Source organism: Moesziomyces antarcticus (assembly GCF_000747765.1).
Source record: "Moesziomyces antarcticus DNA, scaffold: scaffold_v10005, strain JCM 10317, whole genome shotgun sequence".
Classification (NCBI taxonomy): domain Eukaryota; kingdom Fungi; phylum Basidiomycota; class Ustilaginomycetes; order Ustilaginales; family Ustilaginaceae; genus Moesziomyces; species Moesziomyces antarcticus.
The window spans coordinates 654,291-671,093 of record NW_014639005.1 but is presented as its reverse complement, the minus strand read 5'-3'; the positions used below and the strand labels follow the sequence as shown (position 1 = coordinate 671,093).

General features: G+C 59.2%; 6 protein-coding genes across 6 annotated transcripts; 3 read left to right on the top strand and 3 right to left on the bottom strand.

The window, feature by feature from the left end:
• Positions 1-88: 88 nt before the first annotated feature.
• Positions 89-2,095, bottom strand: PAN0_005c2711 (uncharacterized protein; the record flags this gene model as incomplete). The annotated part of the gene is made up of 1 exon (XM_014801951.1): positions 89-2,095. The coding sequence occupies one exon, from the start codon at positions 2,093-2,095 to the stop codon at positions 89-91; it is 2,007 nt and encodes a 668-aa protein (XP_014657437.1).
• A 715-nt stretch (positions 2,096-2,810) lies between these two features.
• Positions 2,811-6,383, top strand: PAN0_005d2710 (DNase I-like protein; the record flags this gene model as incomplete). The annotated part of the gene is made up of 1 exon (XM_014801950.1): positions 2,811-6,383. The coding sequence occupies one exon, from the start codon at positions 2,811-2,813 to the stop codon at positions 6,381-6,383; it is 3,573 nt and encodes a 1,190-aa protein (XP_014657436.1).
• A 117-nt stretch (positions 6,384-6,500) lies between these two features.
• PAN0_005c2709 (uncharacterized protein) lies at positions 6,501-7,175 on the bottom strand (the record flags this gene model as incomplete). Its single annotated transcript, XM_014801949.1, has 3 exons — positions 6,501-6,548; positions 6,651-6,689; positions 6,789-7,175. 3 exons carry the CDS (start codon positions 7,173-7,175, stop codon positions 6,501-6,503), a joined length of 474 nt encoding a protein of 157 aa, XP_014657435.1.
• A 1,432-nt stretch (positions 7,176-8,607) lies between these two features.
• On the top strand, positions 8,608-10,437 carry PAN0_005d2708 (acid protease; the record flags this gene model as incomplete). Its single annotated transcript, XM_014801948.1, has 1 exon — positions 8,608-10,437. One exon carries the CDS (start codon positions 8,608-8,610, stop codon positions 10,435-10,437), a length of 1,830 nt encoding a protein of 609 aa, XP_014657434.1.
• A 207-nt stretch (positions 10,438-10,644) lies between these two features.
• Positions 10,645-13,086, bottom strand: PAN0_005c2707 (major facilitator superfamily transporter; the record flags this gene model as incomplete). Its single annotated transcript, XM_014801947.1, has 1 exon — positions 10,645-13,086. One exon carries the CDS (start codon positions 13,084-13,086, stop codon positions 10,645-10,647), a length of 2,442 nt encoding a protein of 813 aa, XP_014657433.1.
• A 2,185-nt stretch (positions 13,087-15,271) lies between these two features.
• Positions 15,272-16,797, top strand: PAN0_005d2706 (lysophospholipase; the record flags this gene model as incomplete). Its single annotated transcript, XM_014801946.1, has 2 exons — positions 15,272-15,549; positions 15,612-16,797. The coding sequence occupies 2 exons, from the start codon at positions 15,272-15,274 to the stop codon at positions 16,795-16,797; spliced, it is 1,464 nt and encodes a 487-aa protein (XP_014657432.1).
• Positions 16,798-16,803: the final 6 nt, after the last annotated feature.

The following is a 16,803-nucleotide window of genomic DNA, read 5'->3' as shown; positions in this document are numbered from 1 at the left end:
GAACCGATCATCTCGACAGCGACACACGAAGCAAAGCACACCAGGCCATTCTCATTCGGGAAGCATCGCGCCTTGGCATTCGTTTCAGTCAATCCAGGTTGGAATCTGGGGCCAGAGGCTCCTTAGGGACGATTTGCTGCCTCCGAGAAAAGTCGAGATGCACGAGAACGTGCTTCTCGCCCATCCACGGCGGCTCGATAAGCAGATCGATGTCTGTGGACGATTCGCCGTCGCTTCTGGGCAGGTCCGCCGTATAGTAGACGCCCACCTCGTCCATCTGCACGCTGCTGCAGATGTGGTACGAATGCGGCTGGTTGAAGGCGCGGTAGACAAGCACAGGGGGTGCTTCTTGCCTACTCGCAGCGCCCGCGCCGGGCACGTCCGCGTCCGATGGCGTCGCCGAGCTTGATGCATCTGCAGCTTGCTCTTGCCCTTCGCCTCCGTGTCCATGCTGCTCCCGAACGAGATGTGTCGGCAGCCTATCCTGATTGTGTCCACCGGCATGAAGCGCTGCTGCTTCGACGTTGAGGTCGAGGATCAGTGCGCCTTCGTTCACGATGACTGCTCTGCCCTCGTGCACCGTGAGCTGCGCGTCTCCGAGCAGCTCCCAGAGGTGGCGGCTGTTCCATCCCAGGTCGGACCAATTTTCGCCGCCCCCGGTGACCTCACGCTCGAAGAACTCCTGGAGATTCTCGAACTCGATCTCGGCGAATAGCTCCGGCGGCTGGCTCGGATCGTCGAAGAACTTCTTGTAGTCTCTGAGCAGTAGCACCGTGCCGTGCCCCAGAATCAGCAGCGTCTTGGTCTTGAGATCTGGGTGCACAGCCGACCAGATCTGGTACGGCGTCATGGTGAGCTGTGCCAGGTTCATCGTGTTCGGCCCCGCTTGCCACAGATTCGGAGGCGCAGGATTGAGCTCGCAGCGGACGAAGCCGGCATTCTGGATGGGAGGCGATGGAGCACGCTGTACCCGCCATGGTGCTGGAGGCGGCCTGCCGGCGGCGAAATGCTGGCCCATGTTCCAAACCTGCCTTCCCGTGCGGCGCGAGTAGACCGAGACCGACTTGGCGCCGACGCCGTTGAGAAAGACAAAGTCGTCGTCGAAGTCGATATAGTTGACGTTGCCGTCGCGGTGGGGTGAGTCGCGAAAGTCGATCGACTGAACGAGTTCCTTGTCCGGCACATTCCAGATCATCACGAAGCCGTCCTGACTCGCTGCACAGAGGTAGGGGAACTGAAAGCGATATGCGCGGACCGGCCGAGTCGAGCTGAGGACTGCGAAGCGCTGATAGTGGCCTCGGTCTGGAGGACGTCCTAGGTCCGGCACGAGTCTTTCGCTGCGCCACACCTCAAAGTGGCCGATTCCTGGTCGATCAAAGACGAACCAACCACGAGAGAACTCGAGGTGTGGGCACGCCCTCGTTGCTGTTCTGGCGATGTGCCATAGGAGCTGCAGGGTGCTGCGGTCAAAAACCTGGATGCCGCCTGCTTGGCCCGTAACGATGACGGTTTGCTCGTCCGGGTCGAGCTTGCACCTCCAAACACTTTGACCGTAAGGCTTATCGTGCAGTATACGGCGTTGCGGAAGTAGGCATGGCGATGAATCGGAGGGAAGTGATGTCGGCGATGCAGCGGCATCGTGGTCCATGGCCTTGATGCTTGCAGGGATGGTGGGCGGCTGCAGCTCGGTTGACTCCTGAGCGAGCCAGTTGCAGCCCAAGCGCCAGAGCTGACAGCAAAGGGCTCTCCATGAATCGCACTTGTCAAAGTACGCTGTCGAGTTCCTTGAGCGATAGCGCGTTACGGTGGCGCGCAGCAGATCCCTTTCCGAATCTGCGCCAGGGCCCTGATCGAGATGCTGTAGTACGCTCGCGACGACGGCGACACCGCTCTGCTGCTCCTGCTGCCGACGATCCAGCTGACAGTAGCCCAGACGTAGAGAGAGCGCACGCCAAAGGGCATCGTCCGTGCAGACCCCGTGCCAAGTTTGGTTGACGCGCGAGCACCGCAGCAGCGCCGGGGGCTGTAGGAAGCTGAGAATATACAGAAACGTCTCTGGCGGCAGAGCGGTCGCCGGGTCTGCCTGCAGCGTCATCGTATGAGAAGGCGAGGCGGTTCGGAGCCTCTTCCGATGGATGCTATCGGGACGACTTGCAGCGTCCATCTCCTTTCGGCGTTTCCCCAGCTTTTACTTGTTGCAAGTGCGGAGCGGCCGCACTGGCCTAGCTCGCCGTGAATTGCGTCGACCGTGCCAGTCTTGCGCCTCAAGCACGAATGGCGTCTCGGTGACGTGCACAAGGGAGGTGAAGCATACTTCGTGGCTGCCTTTCTTTCACTATGTCAGAAGCGTTGAGAGAGCAGAGAGCGAGGAAGTCAAGGTCGGGATGACGGCGAGGGACATGCATGCAGGAAGCCTAGGCTCAGCTGCGCAGCGAGCTGGCGAATTTCCCTAGCGGCCCACGGTGAGGATTGCGGAGGCACATGTCGGGCGAGCCGAAAACCTCCACTTTGAGGCATCCAACACGAGCGGAAGCAACACACCTCGGCCCCACCGCACCACACGGCAGCCGTCGGTGATTTGGCACAGCCTCGGAGCGCATTCACAAGTCACATTTGCACACGACCCACTCTTTGCTTCCTTCCCCCCACGTTCCCCCGCCTTTGCTTCGAATCATCCGACGTAGACCTTTTAGATCGACCGGAGACTCTATCGTCTGCATCATTTGGCCAACGGCATGGTAGCCGGCGACTCTCCGACCCCCTAAAGCTCCACTGCGATTCGCACGTCGGCGCGACCGAGGGGCGATGCAATGCACGTCTACCTCCAAGATACACCGCGGGTGATCGCGCTCGTCTCGGACGATCTCGAGATCAACGCGCAGGGTCATCTGAACGAGAAATCCGGCTCTTCAACTCCCGTCGCATCGCCAACTGCCATCCTCATCTCCACGCAAGCACCCGAAGCCGCACCGTCGGATGCCGCATCGACCCTCAATGGCTCAACAGCCGCCCTCGCACACTCAGCCGCAAAGGCGGTCGTCGAGGTGGTCAAGGAGAACGAGCTTCGTGCTTTGACCTTGCAGAGGCTCACCTCCAAGCCCATCCACGGCTGTCTCGGCCTCATCAATGTCGGCCAGGATCTCTTCGTCGCCGTCGTCACCGGGGCCCAGGAGGTCGGCGCCATTCGTCCGGGCGAGGTGGTGATGCGCATCACATCGGTATCCTTCTACTGCGTCCACCGAGCCACCTGGGACGAGACGCTCATCTCTGAAGCCTCCGCTTCCCAGATCGAGGCTCACGACTCGTACGGCCCAGGTCACGAAGGCGCTGTCACCCAGCCAAGCCTGTACGAGCATCCCTGCACAAGTCTCAAGAAGCTCCTGAGCACCGGCACCTTCTACTTTGCAAAAGGAGGAACCTTTGATCTGTCGACACGCCTGGACAAGCGACTCGCGGATGCGGCCAAACACGCACACGACATTTCTCGCTACGACGGCCGCTTTGTCTGGAACAACTACATGATCGAGCCGCTGATCAGCTTCCGCGAGCGTCTCGATCGACACGATCGTGCAAGAGTCGATGCCGAATGCTTCTTGCTTCTTGCCATCCAAGGCTTCGTTGGTGCATTCGAGGTGCCAGTCGCTCCCAATCCGTTGCCTCCTGCTGCGGCGTCTCCCGAGACGGCCGCATCGAGCTCGTCTGGCGCCAAAGCTGCGGGAACACTCGCGCTTATCAGCCGTCTCAGCTGGAAGAGGGCTGGCACCCGCTTCAACACGCGCGGCATCGATGACGACGGCAACGTGGCCAACTTTGTCGAGACAGAGACTCTCTTCAGCGACGGCACCCTCACCGCCACCTTCGTCCAAGTGCGCGGCTCGGTCCCATTGTTCTGGGAGCAGCAGGGTCTGCAGGCCTTCAACGCCAAGATCCAAATCACCAGGTCTCGCGGTGCTTCTCAGCCCGCGTTCGATCGCCACTTCGCCGATCTCATCTCCCACTACTCGCGCGTACATGCCATCAACCTGCTGGGCACTCGCGATGCAGAGACCGTGCTCACAGCTGCCTACGCTGAGCACATGCGACACAGCGCAGCCGAGGCGATCGCTCCTCTGCCCGGTGATGAACCCATCTCCAGCCGCGGCGAGCCGGTCGAGGACGATGGCTCCGAGCGCATCGGCCTCACCAATTTCGATTTCCACACCGTCTCCCGCAACACGGGCGGCATCGACGGCGTCCGCAGCGAGCTTCGCTACCTGGGTCCCGTCCAGCTCAAGCGCAAGGCCTTTGGCTTTTCCCTGATCGACAATGCATCAGGCCAATTGCTGCGCCGCCAGAAGGGCGTCTTCAGGACCAACTGTCTCGACTGCCTCGATCGCACCAACGTCATCGAAGACATGCTCTCACGCTCCATGCTCGACACCTTTGTCGAGGCGGTGGCGAATCGCGACGTCGCTCAGCAGGTCTTGCAGGACCCACACCATCCTCTGTGGGTCCACCACCGCGTGCTCTGGGCCGAAAATGGAGATGCGCTCTCCAAGATCTATGCCGGCACCGGCGCGCTCAACTCGAGCTTCACCAGGAGTGGCAAGAAGACGCTGGGTGGTCTGCTGAGCGACGCCGCCAAGAGCGCAGGTCGCATGTACATCAACAACTTCCAGGACAAGAACAAGCAGAACGTCATCGATGCTCTCCTCGGCAACATGGCCAATCAGAGGCCTGTTGCGGTCTTTGATCCCGTGCTCGACAGCGTAACGGCCGAGCTCAATGCGCGGGTGGATGAGTACTCGTCCAGCCGGAACATCACCATCTTTGCTGGGACGTACAATCTCAACGGCAAGTCGCCCGGCGAGTCTCTCATTCCTTGGCTGTTCCCAGACGGCGAAGAGAACGAGCCCGACATCTTTGCCATCGGCTTCCAAGAGATCGTCCAGCTGACCCCGCAGCAGATTCTCATGACCGATCCCGACAAGATCCGAATCTGGGAGGCCAAGATCATGGAGACCATCGCACGCAGGCCGAACCGCAAGTCGCGATACATCCTCCTGCGCAGCGAGCAGCTGGTTGGAACCGCGCTCGTCATTCTCATCAAGGAGGAGCTCGTCAACGATGTTCGGCTCGTCGAAGCCGCCACGCGCAAGACGGGTCTCAAAGGCATGAGCGGCAACAAGGGCGGTGTCGCCATCCGCATGGACTACTACGACACTTCCATCTGTTTTGTCACGGCTCACTTTGCCGCTGGCCATTCGGCGTACGAAGAAAGGAACGCCGACTACTGGACTATTACCAGAGGGCTCTCCTTTGCTCGCGGCAAGACCATCGCAAGCCACGACCACGTCATCTGGCTCGGCGACTTCAATTATCGTATCGATCTGACCAACGATGCCGTGCGTTCGATGGCAGCACGAGAAGATCTGGCCGGACTCATTGCCCGGGATCAGCTCCGACGCAGCAGGGAGGTCGGCGACGTCTTTCCTGGCTACGAAGAAGGGCCCATCACCTTTGCCCCGACTTACAAGTACGACAACGGATCAGATCAGTACGACTCGTCAGAGAAGCAGCGCATCCCTGCATGGACCGATCGCATCCTCTTCCGCGGCCTCGGCCTGCAGCAGCAGAGCTACTCGAGGGCAGAGCTCAAGACAAGTGACCACCGACCAGTGTACGCTACGTTTGTGGGACCTGTGCGCATCGTGGACCACCTCAAGCGCGATACGATCCGCAAGCAGCTGCTGCAACAGAAGAAGGCGACCGATGGGCTGGCTGCCGCCGGATCGATCTCGTCGGACACTGATGACGACGAGAGCCTGCCTGATCCGTCTGATGACCATCAACAATGGTGGAACAGTTCGGCGGCGGCGTCGGACGAGTCTGGCTCGGAGGATGGAGACCCGGACCGCGACACCTCTAATCCGTTCCGCCGAGACGTGACTTCCCGCCCGTTGCACCGGCATGCGTTGCTCGCTGCGGATCGTCAGCCACGCAAAGGCAGCTTTTCGGGAGATAAGAGGTCTGTAAACCGTGGGACGGGTGATCGTGCCACCTCAATGCCATCCTCTCCCACAACGGCCGTGCGCAGCAAAGCTCCGGAAGAGTCATTCACGGCCGGGGCTGCGCTGCGTCACACTACGTCCACCTCACCAACGATCGAGAGGCGCGTCATTTCCGGTCCTGCCCACTCGAGGCCAGCGCCACCACCGATCCCGGTCAAGCCGACGGCCTCGGGGGCACCAAGTTCCAACGGCGCTGCTTCGATCGCGGCTAGCTCGGTCGGCTCGGCTTCATCCACCAAGCCGGAGCTGCCCAAACGACCGGGCATGGGATCGCGCTCCGCTTCCTACTCGTCGCACAAGTCCAAGAAGAGTTTGCTCGACGACAGCGACTAGGCCTGTCTTCTCGCCTCCAAGGACTCTATGCGATAGACGCAATTACAATGAACATTTCTTAATCTTGGCATATTGGCGCGCGTGTGCCGGGAGGTGGACCCGTGCAAGAGAGCGTGATTACTGTCCAGCGTCGTAGATCTCGGCATTGCCGCACATGTCCTTGTACTGTAAGCAGAGCAAGTCGAAGGGAAGTTGAGGGAGCCAGAGGGTGTGATTTCAGTGTGTGCATCTCCTGTAAGCGAGTTGTTGGGGCTGCTTTATACTTACCTCGTCCAGCGACATGTTTGAGATCGAGACATTTGAGGCCTGTTGAGAATGCACACAGGATTGAGTGTTGTCAGCAACAGCACCGGCGATCTCCGTCACGCTGCTTTGGTCCTAATCAAAGATCGACTGTAAACTCACGACTTCTACCGATGATTTTGCTTTTGCCTTCAACCTCTGACCGACCTTCCCATCCTCCAGCTCGAGGATAAGGACCAGGTCGTTGTCGTCCTTGTCGGCAATGAGCACGCAGCTTGCATTCCACGTAGCCTCTGCGCCGTCGACGCTGGCCTTTGCGTCGCCCTTGACGAGCTTAGCATGGAAATCGAGCACGTCCTTTTCGTCTTTGAACGTGACCGAGTCGGAAGGTTGGACGAGCTGGATGAGGCTGTACAGGCCGCACTCCTCGCGCGGACCTTCGCCGCTGTTGATCTCGTCGATAAAGTCGCTCGCCCGGATGTTCTCCATAACGGCAGAGCCAGACGAGCTCGAGCCAGAAAGGATGTACAGCGCAACGTGTTCTGCCATCTTGACCAGCCACCAAGTGATATTGTGAATGGTAGCAGAGAGCAAAGAAGTGCAAGCGAAGCAGTGAGGGTGGCACGTTCGCGGAGCTCATGCAACTGAGTGAGCCTCGTGCCTCCACTTTTGTCAATCGGCAATCGGGGAGACGTCAAGATCGGGAAGAGATGAGATGCAAGCTCCACACCACTTCAACTGAGCCTACGTTGCATGGCGTCGGCATCCGACAGCTGCGAAAGCCTAGACCCGTCGAAGGGTGCTTGCGAAGCGATGGCTTGAGGCAGCACAGAGGTGTGCTGCTAGAACCTTGGCCAACAGTTGGCTGCCGCCGAGCATTGAGGTCTCACAAATTGGTTTTTGACGGCTCTGTCCAGGCGCCTTACGCCGCGCGCCGTGTTGGACGGGTCATATCAACCTGCGACATATGCAGCGCTGCAGTGCCAATGCGTCTTCCGCCGCCGTTCACGCCGTCACCCAGCACCACGCTTTACATCTTGCACCTGCTGCCGCTCGATACGCTATGATGCGTACTGCACGTCACATCTGGCGAAACCTTGTCCTGCAGTCGAAGCTGACAGATGAGTCCCGCGCTTGCGCTGATGCAATGTCCTGCGTCAGAGGACAGAATGACGAGCTGCAGCCACAGCATGCCGGCTAAATTCAACATCCCGTCTGCAAGCTCGCCTCTCCAGGGCATAGCAAGTGAATCGTCTGGCTCCGGTCTACAGGACAGTGAACTGGCACGATCATGCGGTTCGTCCTGTTGATCAAGTCTGCCACACACAAGCAAGCGCTGTTTGGCAAGGCTAACGGGATGAGAAAGTCTGAGACATCCATGGCGTCCCTGAGACCGTCCTCACCTGGAAAGTCTCGGTGAGCCACCAAGCAAGGCTCAAGGTTGATGCCGACTGTCCTCGAGACGTGGACTGCCAGGAGCTCCCCCTCCTCCTTCTTCTCTTCCTCCATACCACCGGCTGGTCTCACTTCCTCCATACCGATTCCGTTCCCTTCTTTCCCGCCCCTTCTCTTCCATTTCTTCAGCATCCTTTGGTCCTGGTGATCTTTGTAGGACCCGCACCTTTTTTGCTTCGACCGCAACACTTGGCTTTTTCGTTTCGTCTCGGATCGGTATTGGACACACTCTCCTTTCTATACATTCTTTTGGTTCAGCAATTCTCGAAACGAGGCCGGTCGTAAGTAGTCCATCTCATCACGACGAGCATACATCGGTAGAGCTGACCTCGCTGCGACTTGTTCATCCTGATGCTCATGCAGCTCAATCCTTCATCAAGCCTCAGCATTCACCAACAAAGTCTCCGACCCTCACACCCCAGACACGCCTTCGAGCTCGCACCTCTCAGTATCGTCTCATCTTCTGAATAACCCGATACCCGACAACCACCGTTGCGACATCGATAGATAGACATCCTTATACAAGATGCTCAAGTTTTCATCGCGCTTCCTCACGCTCCTCCTGGTGCTCCTCTCAATCGGAGCCTTTGATCTCCACTCCCTCGTAGACCAAGCTATCAGCAGTCACGACAGAGTCAGCTCCTGGCCAGTAGCACATGCTGCGCCTCTGTATCCCAACGGTCAGGGTGCAGAGCTCCAGGCGCGCGCCAAGAAGCCCCGTGTGGGCATCGTCGTCAAGAACGGCTCCGGATTCAAGAGCGGCCGTACTGCGATCAACTCGCTCTCCACCAGCGAGTCGTCCTCCACCACATCCGCATTCGAGAGCCCCGATGGCCGGGTGGGAATGAAGGTGCAGCTCAAGCGCCTCGAGCCGGATTCTGCAAGTAACCCGCTTATGCTTTATCAGAGGCACCTCAACCGGGCAACCTCAAAGCTCGCAACCATCCTCGGACAGACCGGCCCTTCCCCCGAGGAGCAGTGTCGTGCACTTGAACGACGCAAGGTCGCCATCCTCGAGCGACGAGGCATGGTGTCGGCTCTCGACGGCGAGTCGTTGCTCTCGGCCCGGGACCCACAGCGACACACCAACCCGCGCCAGGGATACACGAATCACGCCGAGTCCGGCGGCGAGATGCAGCGCCGCTTCTTTGAGAACATTATGGACGATCTCTTTGGCAAAACCGGAACCGAAGGCGGAGTCCATGCCAAGTCCACCGTCAAGCAGGTTGCTGACGAGGGATACCCAGAGATCGACCTCACCGCATCTGGCTCCGACAATCTCACTGTTTCCGGTGCTCCGACTGCCGTGCAGAGTCTAGGACTCGACATCGAGTCGAACGACATTGGATACGTCGCCACAATCGAGATCGGCAGCCAAAACCAGACGTTCCGGATGCTGATCGACTCTGGATCCGCAGACACATGGGTGCCAAGCACTGCTTGCCGTGCGTGTGGCAGCTCCCATCAGAAGCTGGGTGCCTCGAATTCGGATACCTTCACCGCGCTCAGCACGCCGTTCTCCATTCAGTACGGTACCGGCGACGCCTCGGGCAGCCTTGCGCGCGACAACCTCGAGATCGCCAACCTCGAGCTCGCCAACTACACATTTGCGGTGACTACGCAGGAGTCGTCCGACTTTAGCGACGACACTGTTCCCTTTGATGGGCTCATGGGTCTCGCAAGGAGCGAGCTGTCGAATGCCGGACAGCCCACGCCCATCGATGCGCTGTACAAGCAGGGCAAGGTCCAGGCTCCCGTCATGGGCTATCACCTCGGCCGCATCGCCGACGGCTACAATGACGGCGAAGTCACCTTTGGCGGCGTCGACCCGGCCAAGTACACGGGCAACATCACCGAGATCGACAACGTCTCCACCAAGGGCTTCTGGGAAGCGGCCATGGACAAGATCACTGTTGGTGGCAAGGATCTCGGCCTCGACGGCAGGACTGCGATTCTCGACACCGGCACCACGCTCATTGTGGCTCCCGAGCAGGATGCGGATGCGGTCCACGCCCAGATCCCAGGCTCCAAGTCCGACGGCCAGGGCGGATACACGATTCCGTGCACCACCACCAAGCAGGTCGCGCTCACTTTTGGCGGCGTCGACTTCCCCATCGACACGAGGGACATGCTCTTCCTCCCCGTCGACGCGGACAATCTGCTCGGCGACTGCGTCTCGGCCATCTCTGCGGGCAATGTAGGTCAGCGCAACGAGTGGCTCGTCGGAGCCACCTTCCTCAAGAACGCCTACTTTGCCACGAATACGAAAGCGAACAAGATCGGTCTGGCTCGGCTCAACACCACCGACACCTCCATCGCCCCCAGCGCTGCAAAGGGCAAGCTGGCCTCCGCATAAACCCTTCTCCCACCTCCCTTCAATACCACCCCTTTCGCTCCATTGGGAGTCTCTCCACACATGATTTTCATAAGTCATGAGATGAGAACGAGACTGGATGCATTGAGTCTGAGCGAATGTGATGAGTGCGGAAAGTGCTGTTAAAGTCAAACTCCAAATGAATGTGTGCATCTTGTCGAATGGTCCGATCCTAAGTTGAGGAAGCAACTACCAATGCGCACGAGGGGGCATAGTGAGGATGTGATGTTCATCGCGCTTTTCGTCCCACGCAAAATTGGAGGGGTCGGGGGAGGCGTCGTACTTGAAAGCGTGGGAAGCGTAACCCTCTGGTGTTTGCGGGGTATGATGGTGATGCTGCACGATGTCGAATAATCCCTCCAGCGGCGCTTGTGCCGTCTGCGCATGCCCGGCGGACTCGACGAGCGTCGTATCCTGGCTCTCGGACCCAGCTCCGTGTCCTCCAAGGTGCTTCTCCTGATACTGCGCTGTGCCGTAGTTGTGGAACGAGCCCTGCTCTGCCTGCTGCACGCTCTGGCGATCCTTGTTCTTCTCGTGCTGCTTTTCATCCGCTGCATCGCCGCGCATAAAGTCTGGCAGCGGCACGTCCTGGATCCAGAAGCAGCACACAAAGCCGACGATCACCACGGGCATGAATGCGTACATGCCCTTCTGCAGGCCGTCGGCGTACATCTGCCTTACAGGCTCGCGCATCGCTTCGGGCAGGTTCTTGATGTTCTCCACATACCCGAGTACCGTCGGGCCCGTCAGACCGAGTTCGGCGACGCCCGGCACTGTAGACAGCTTGGCACTTACGTCGGCGGTGAGCACCGACGTGGTGATGGCAATGCCCCAGATGGCGCCGAAGGAGCGGCAGAAGGCATAGGTCGCCGTGGCAGTCTCGAGCTCCTCGACGGGTAAGCTCGCCTGGATGGGCGGCAGCGTGATGGCAAACAGGATGCCGATGCCGACACCGGCGACGATCTGGGCGACTACGAGCTCCCACTCTGCTGTTCCTGTCTGGAAGCGCGTCATCCACGCGAATCCTGCGGCCGAGAAGGACCATCCGATGAGCGTGAGGTTTTTATACTTGCCCGTGATGGCCATGGCAATGCCTGCGACAATGGCAAACGGCGCCGTGGGTGCGGTGGAGGGGAAGGTCGACACTGCCGAGCGCAGAGGCTTCTCGTCGCGGATCGCCTGAAAGTAGATCGGCAGCGCATAGATTGCGCCGTACGTCGCAATGCCATGCACAAACGTCATGAGGAAGGCCGAGAATGCAGTCCTGTTCCCGAACAGACGCAGCGGCAGCACGGGCTGCGTACACAGCGGGTTGGGGATAAATTCGATGAGCAGGAACAGCACGAAGCCTGCCATACCGGCGACCATGGGGATCCAGATCCTCATGCTGCTCCACGGGTGAGTCACACCTCCTTCGGTGACTGCAATGAGGATGCTGACAACGGAGCCGAGCAGCACCACATTGCCTGCGATGTCCATCTTGGCGAGCTTGGTCTTGAAGGGCATCGAGGGGATGGGAAGGTTCATGGTCGGAATCAGCATGAGCAGCGCGAGTGCGCCAATGGGGATGTTGATCCAAAAGATCCAGCGCCAGTCGTGGTCGCTAAAGTATCCGCCCAGCACCGGCGCTACGAAGGAGGAAACTGCAAAGACCAGGCCAAAGATGCCGACAAAGAAGCCGCGCTCTCGGAGCGATGTGATGTCGGACACCGTGATCTCTCCGATGGCCTGGATGCCGCCTCCGCCGAGTCCCTGGACGCCGCGACCGATGGTGAGGAAGAGGATGCTGTGCGCAAAGCCGCACATGACGCTGCCGCCGATGAAGAGTACGACTGCGAGGACAGCCGACCATCTGCGGCCAATCACGCACGAGAGTCCGCCAAACATGGGCTGGAACGCCGTCACGGTCAGCAGGTACGCCGACGTGATCCAGCCACCCGCGATCTCGGACGCCGGCAAGTCCTCGACGATCGACGGGAGTGCGGTGGAGATCATGGTCATATCGAGCGCCGTGAGCGTAACGGTGATGGCGAATGCCAAGATGAGCGTCCAGAACTTGACCGTCTTTTTACCGTGCTCATCATGCAGACCGTACTCGTAGAGCTTTGTCACGACTCCTCCGTCGTGCTGACGCTTCTTGGCATCCGAAAACTGGCTGGTTGCAGGAAGTTGAATCCTGTGCATGGGCTCCACGTAGCCCAGATCGAAAGTGGACGTAGAGGGCTGCAGTGCCGACGACTCCCAGTAGTCGCGATGCGCGCGATGCACCGAGGCGCCCTCCCACGCATCGTCTTGTGGATGGAACGACGCGTAGGACGGCTGCTTGGCGGGGACCAGATGGGATTGCGAAGAGGCGGGATGGAGCCTCGGGTCGTGTATTGTCGGCTGCGCGCCCCAGGGGAAGTATGCTGTCGAGGGAGAGTTGGCCAGCGGCTCCATGGGCTCGGGCCCGGACCATGGCTCGTATGTTGGCTGACCCCTTGCAATGCTGCTTTCGGCGTCGTCCATGCCTGGACCGCTCAAGCCGAGGCCGTATGATCTTCTTGTGTTGGGGATGGGTCCATTTTGCTCTGGACTTTGCTCGCGCCTGTTATCATATTGGGCTGGCTGCCCGCCGGTCTGGTGATACATGCTGGAACGGTCAGTCTGTCGTCCAGGCGTCGCGGTCCGAGCTTGTGCTGATGCGAACGGAGAGCTGCAGTGGCCAAGTGTGCAAGGTGTGTGGTGGTCGGAAGAGCCAGCTTCCGCTTTTGCTGAGATCAAGATACGAGGATGGTGGTGAAGAAGGCAGTATGGACAAAGAGATCGACTTGGCGGCTTGTTCGAATCTGCATTCGGTCTCGAACGCAGGCGGATACTCCAGCGGTTGGCAACGAACTTAGGCGACCGGGACCAACACAGGATTGCGAGCAAGCCTCACGACTTGGCCAACACTGGCAGTCTGTTGCGGAAAGGGGCTCGAACAGCGGCGATGACAGCCACGCTACAAGGGCGAGCGGTGGGTGGCTGCACGTGGACTGAGACTGTTGCACGCGTCCGGTTGGGCACTGAGACACACAGCGACATGGCTTCTGAGTGCCAGGAGCGAGCAGCTGGGAGCAAGGTGTCCAAGACGGCCGTGCTGGCTTGCGCTGCAGCGTGGCGGCGAGCATCGCGAAGTCCAGAACTGGAATGCAGCGCTGCACGGGGCCAGCGCTGTGCACCACAGCGCGTCAATTTAAATATATTATTTAATTTATGATTTTATTTATGCGGAATGTCGGGGACATGTCGGATACGGCACTGGCAAAGGGCGGTGGCGGGGGCTGGGCCGCCATCTCTACGCAGGCTACGAGAAGACAGTAAGGGTGCCCCAGCCTGAGACAAGGTCGATCAAGTGTGCAGAATGCACGCGAGGTTGATCTGTCAGTTCCACCGCTTTGGCTCTGCCGAGCGAAGTCGCTTCGAGCTCCTTGTCGTGCCGATCTCAGGCTGAACTCGAGCTCGTTGATAGCACCCCACCCCATGATTGCTGTTCGACGCAGATGCTGCTCAATCACGCAACACACAGAAGCTGGAGGCATTCTCTGAAGTCACGCATCTTTGACTTATGAGCACTCGCCCGTCGCTGATGAAAACTTCCACGGCGACTTTGTCCAAGAGTGATCCAAGGCTGCTGCAACCTGTCTACGATTGTTCAAGACTTTATCTGGAGCTCAACGAGGACGACTGTCTCTGCCAAGCTTCACAACAACATGAAGCCGTTCTCTGGGCATACCTTGTCCTGCCTTGGCTTGCTCGGCGCTGCCATGATGAATGCCGGTGTGGGGCAAAATTGAGATCTGAGCGGGCTTCATTGAATTTAATTTTTTTATATAATTTTATTTGACAGCGCGACCCCTGACACTTTGGCTTTTGGCACTTGGCGTTGGGGGTTCGGCATGCACCACGCGTCGTGTCCAAAGCCGCACATTCCTGCCATGCTGCGTTTGCGCTGGACATCCAGCCGGAACCCCACACATCTTTGCGCTGGCCTTGCCGATCCCTCATGTACCCCACGAGGCTCACGACGTCAACCCACACCAACACTCGCTTTGCACTCCACCGACATGGTTCAGGTGGTGCACGCGTCTCGTGTGCTCCTGTGATCCTGCACGAAGCGGCTTCCCTTGCGCCTGGCCTCGCAGCCGCTTCAGGATTCGCACCTCGATCGGCCCTTCAGGAGGCTTGGATGTAGTGTGGCAAAGGCAGCGGCTGACTTGGTGCGAGCAGCCTGAGACTAGAAACGACGGAATGTGGCACTCGTGCAGACGTGACAACAGCCATGCAGCACAGTTCCGCCGGCTCGAGCCACACCCTAGGCGCAAGGTCGGTTCTCGTCCAGTCCTGCAGAAGCGTCTGCGCTTGTTTTTGCTTCGCGGGCAGCACGAAATTGAAGTGTAGGTGGTGTGCTGGCTGGGCCTGGCTCCCCCCGCGCTGGGCCGGTGGCGGCAATCGGTTCATGCATTCTCTGCTCGTCCAGGCAAGCGAGACATACACAACGGCAAACGCGCTTCAAGCACACCCAAGACCGGAGTGATGTCCAAGCGTACCGTCTCCGCTCTACAAAGTCGATGTCGATCTTGGCCTCTTCTCTCCGCACGTCTCGTCTTGCTTTCTTCTCTTCACCATCCAAGCTCTTGTGGTTGTCCGTGCCCATAGAGCTCTTCATCACCTTGTCTCGTACGCTCATCTCTCTCGTTCCCAACAAGACACAAGGACACAGGCATCGAAAAGCATACACAGGATCAACGCGGAAGGCATCATCACGCCGAAGATCAGCATATACAGCATCACAATGTGGACAACATGCTCTTCGATCGGGAGCATGCTGTGGGAGGTGTGGGGTGGGCCGCTCGCCGAGTCGAGCGGGCTATACGAGCCGCGCGATCGCACATACGGCCGATGGGGCGTGCCGTTCTCGGCGATGGAGAAGCGGCTATACGAAAAGGACGATGTTGAGATCAGCTTCCACCGCGTCATGCTCGCCAACGGCAAGGACTGGGTGTGGTATCAAGTATGGCAGGATCCCATCGCTGTCGTCCAGACCGGCCGAAATGCCGACATGATCTTTGTGTAAGTTGCGACCACATCGCCTTCACCTTAATCTGGGCTTGACTGACGCTTCGGAATCGTAGGCATGGGACGGGCGTTCATTCTGGGACACTGGCGAGTCAGTGTCGTCGGTATCTTGATGCTGGATTCCGACTCATCGTGCCAGACTTGCCGTCGCACGGCTTTTCATCCGGGCTGCACGTGTATCAGCGCAACATGGCTGGGTTCTGCGAAGGACTGCATGCGGTGCTGCACGATGTGGCGCAGCGCGATCAGGCAGCTTCGTGCTTCCCCACCGTGCGCCCGACCAAGCTCGAGCGTCGCAAGACGTTCATGCTCGGCCTCTCGTTCGGCGGCCTGGTGGCGTTCTCCTACGCGCTGCAGTACCCGGCCTCGTACCGATACGATGAAACAGACCCAGACGAGATCCCCATCGACGGGCTCGTGGGCGTAGGACCAATGGTGGCGTACAACGCCAAATTCGTCGTGGTCAACACGGCGTTACGCTGGCTCTTTCTTGTGCTGCTCTTCGTGTTTGGGTTGGGAAGGTTGGAGGCGATTGTGCCACACAAGAAGGTGGTTGACAAGGATCCGAAGGTGTACGAGTCGTTGGTGATGCAGGATCCACGCTCGCACAAGGGGTCGTTCCGAATCGGCCACCTGTGGTGCATCGTGAAAGCGATGGAGGATCTGCGCCAGCGCGCGCACGAGATTCGTCATCCCGTCTACATCCAGATGGGTGGTGACGACCGTGTGGCCGACAACATGGCCGCGCTCAAATGGATCCGAGAAACCCAGTCGCAGGATAAGAGGTACGAGGTATACCCGATTTGCCAGCACGTCATCTACAAAAAGGCCAAGACGCAGCACGATGATCTGGCGGGACGCATCAGTGTGATTGCCGACAATGTCGAGTGGATGATCGAACGTTCCCCCGCGGTGTTTGCGCGCAGAGCCGGACGCGTTGCATCGTACGCGAGCGACTCGAGCTCGATCAGCAGAAGCACCTCGCGAACATCGCTGTTCGACGAAGACGACGACTCGGCTTCCATCGCCACCTCGGTCCCCACCTCACCAGGCCTCACGGAGAGAGACATTGACGTCGCCGAGGTGAAGTACGCAGGTGGACATCGAGACGAAGGCCATGTACTGCCAGACCATCTGTGCGGTTGGAGACTCGATGAGGAGGGGGAAATGCGCCTGTACAGACGCACCTGGAACTTCCGAGAAGACTCCCGCCCATTCCTCCACGACCCACACACCGTCTAAGCCCCC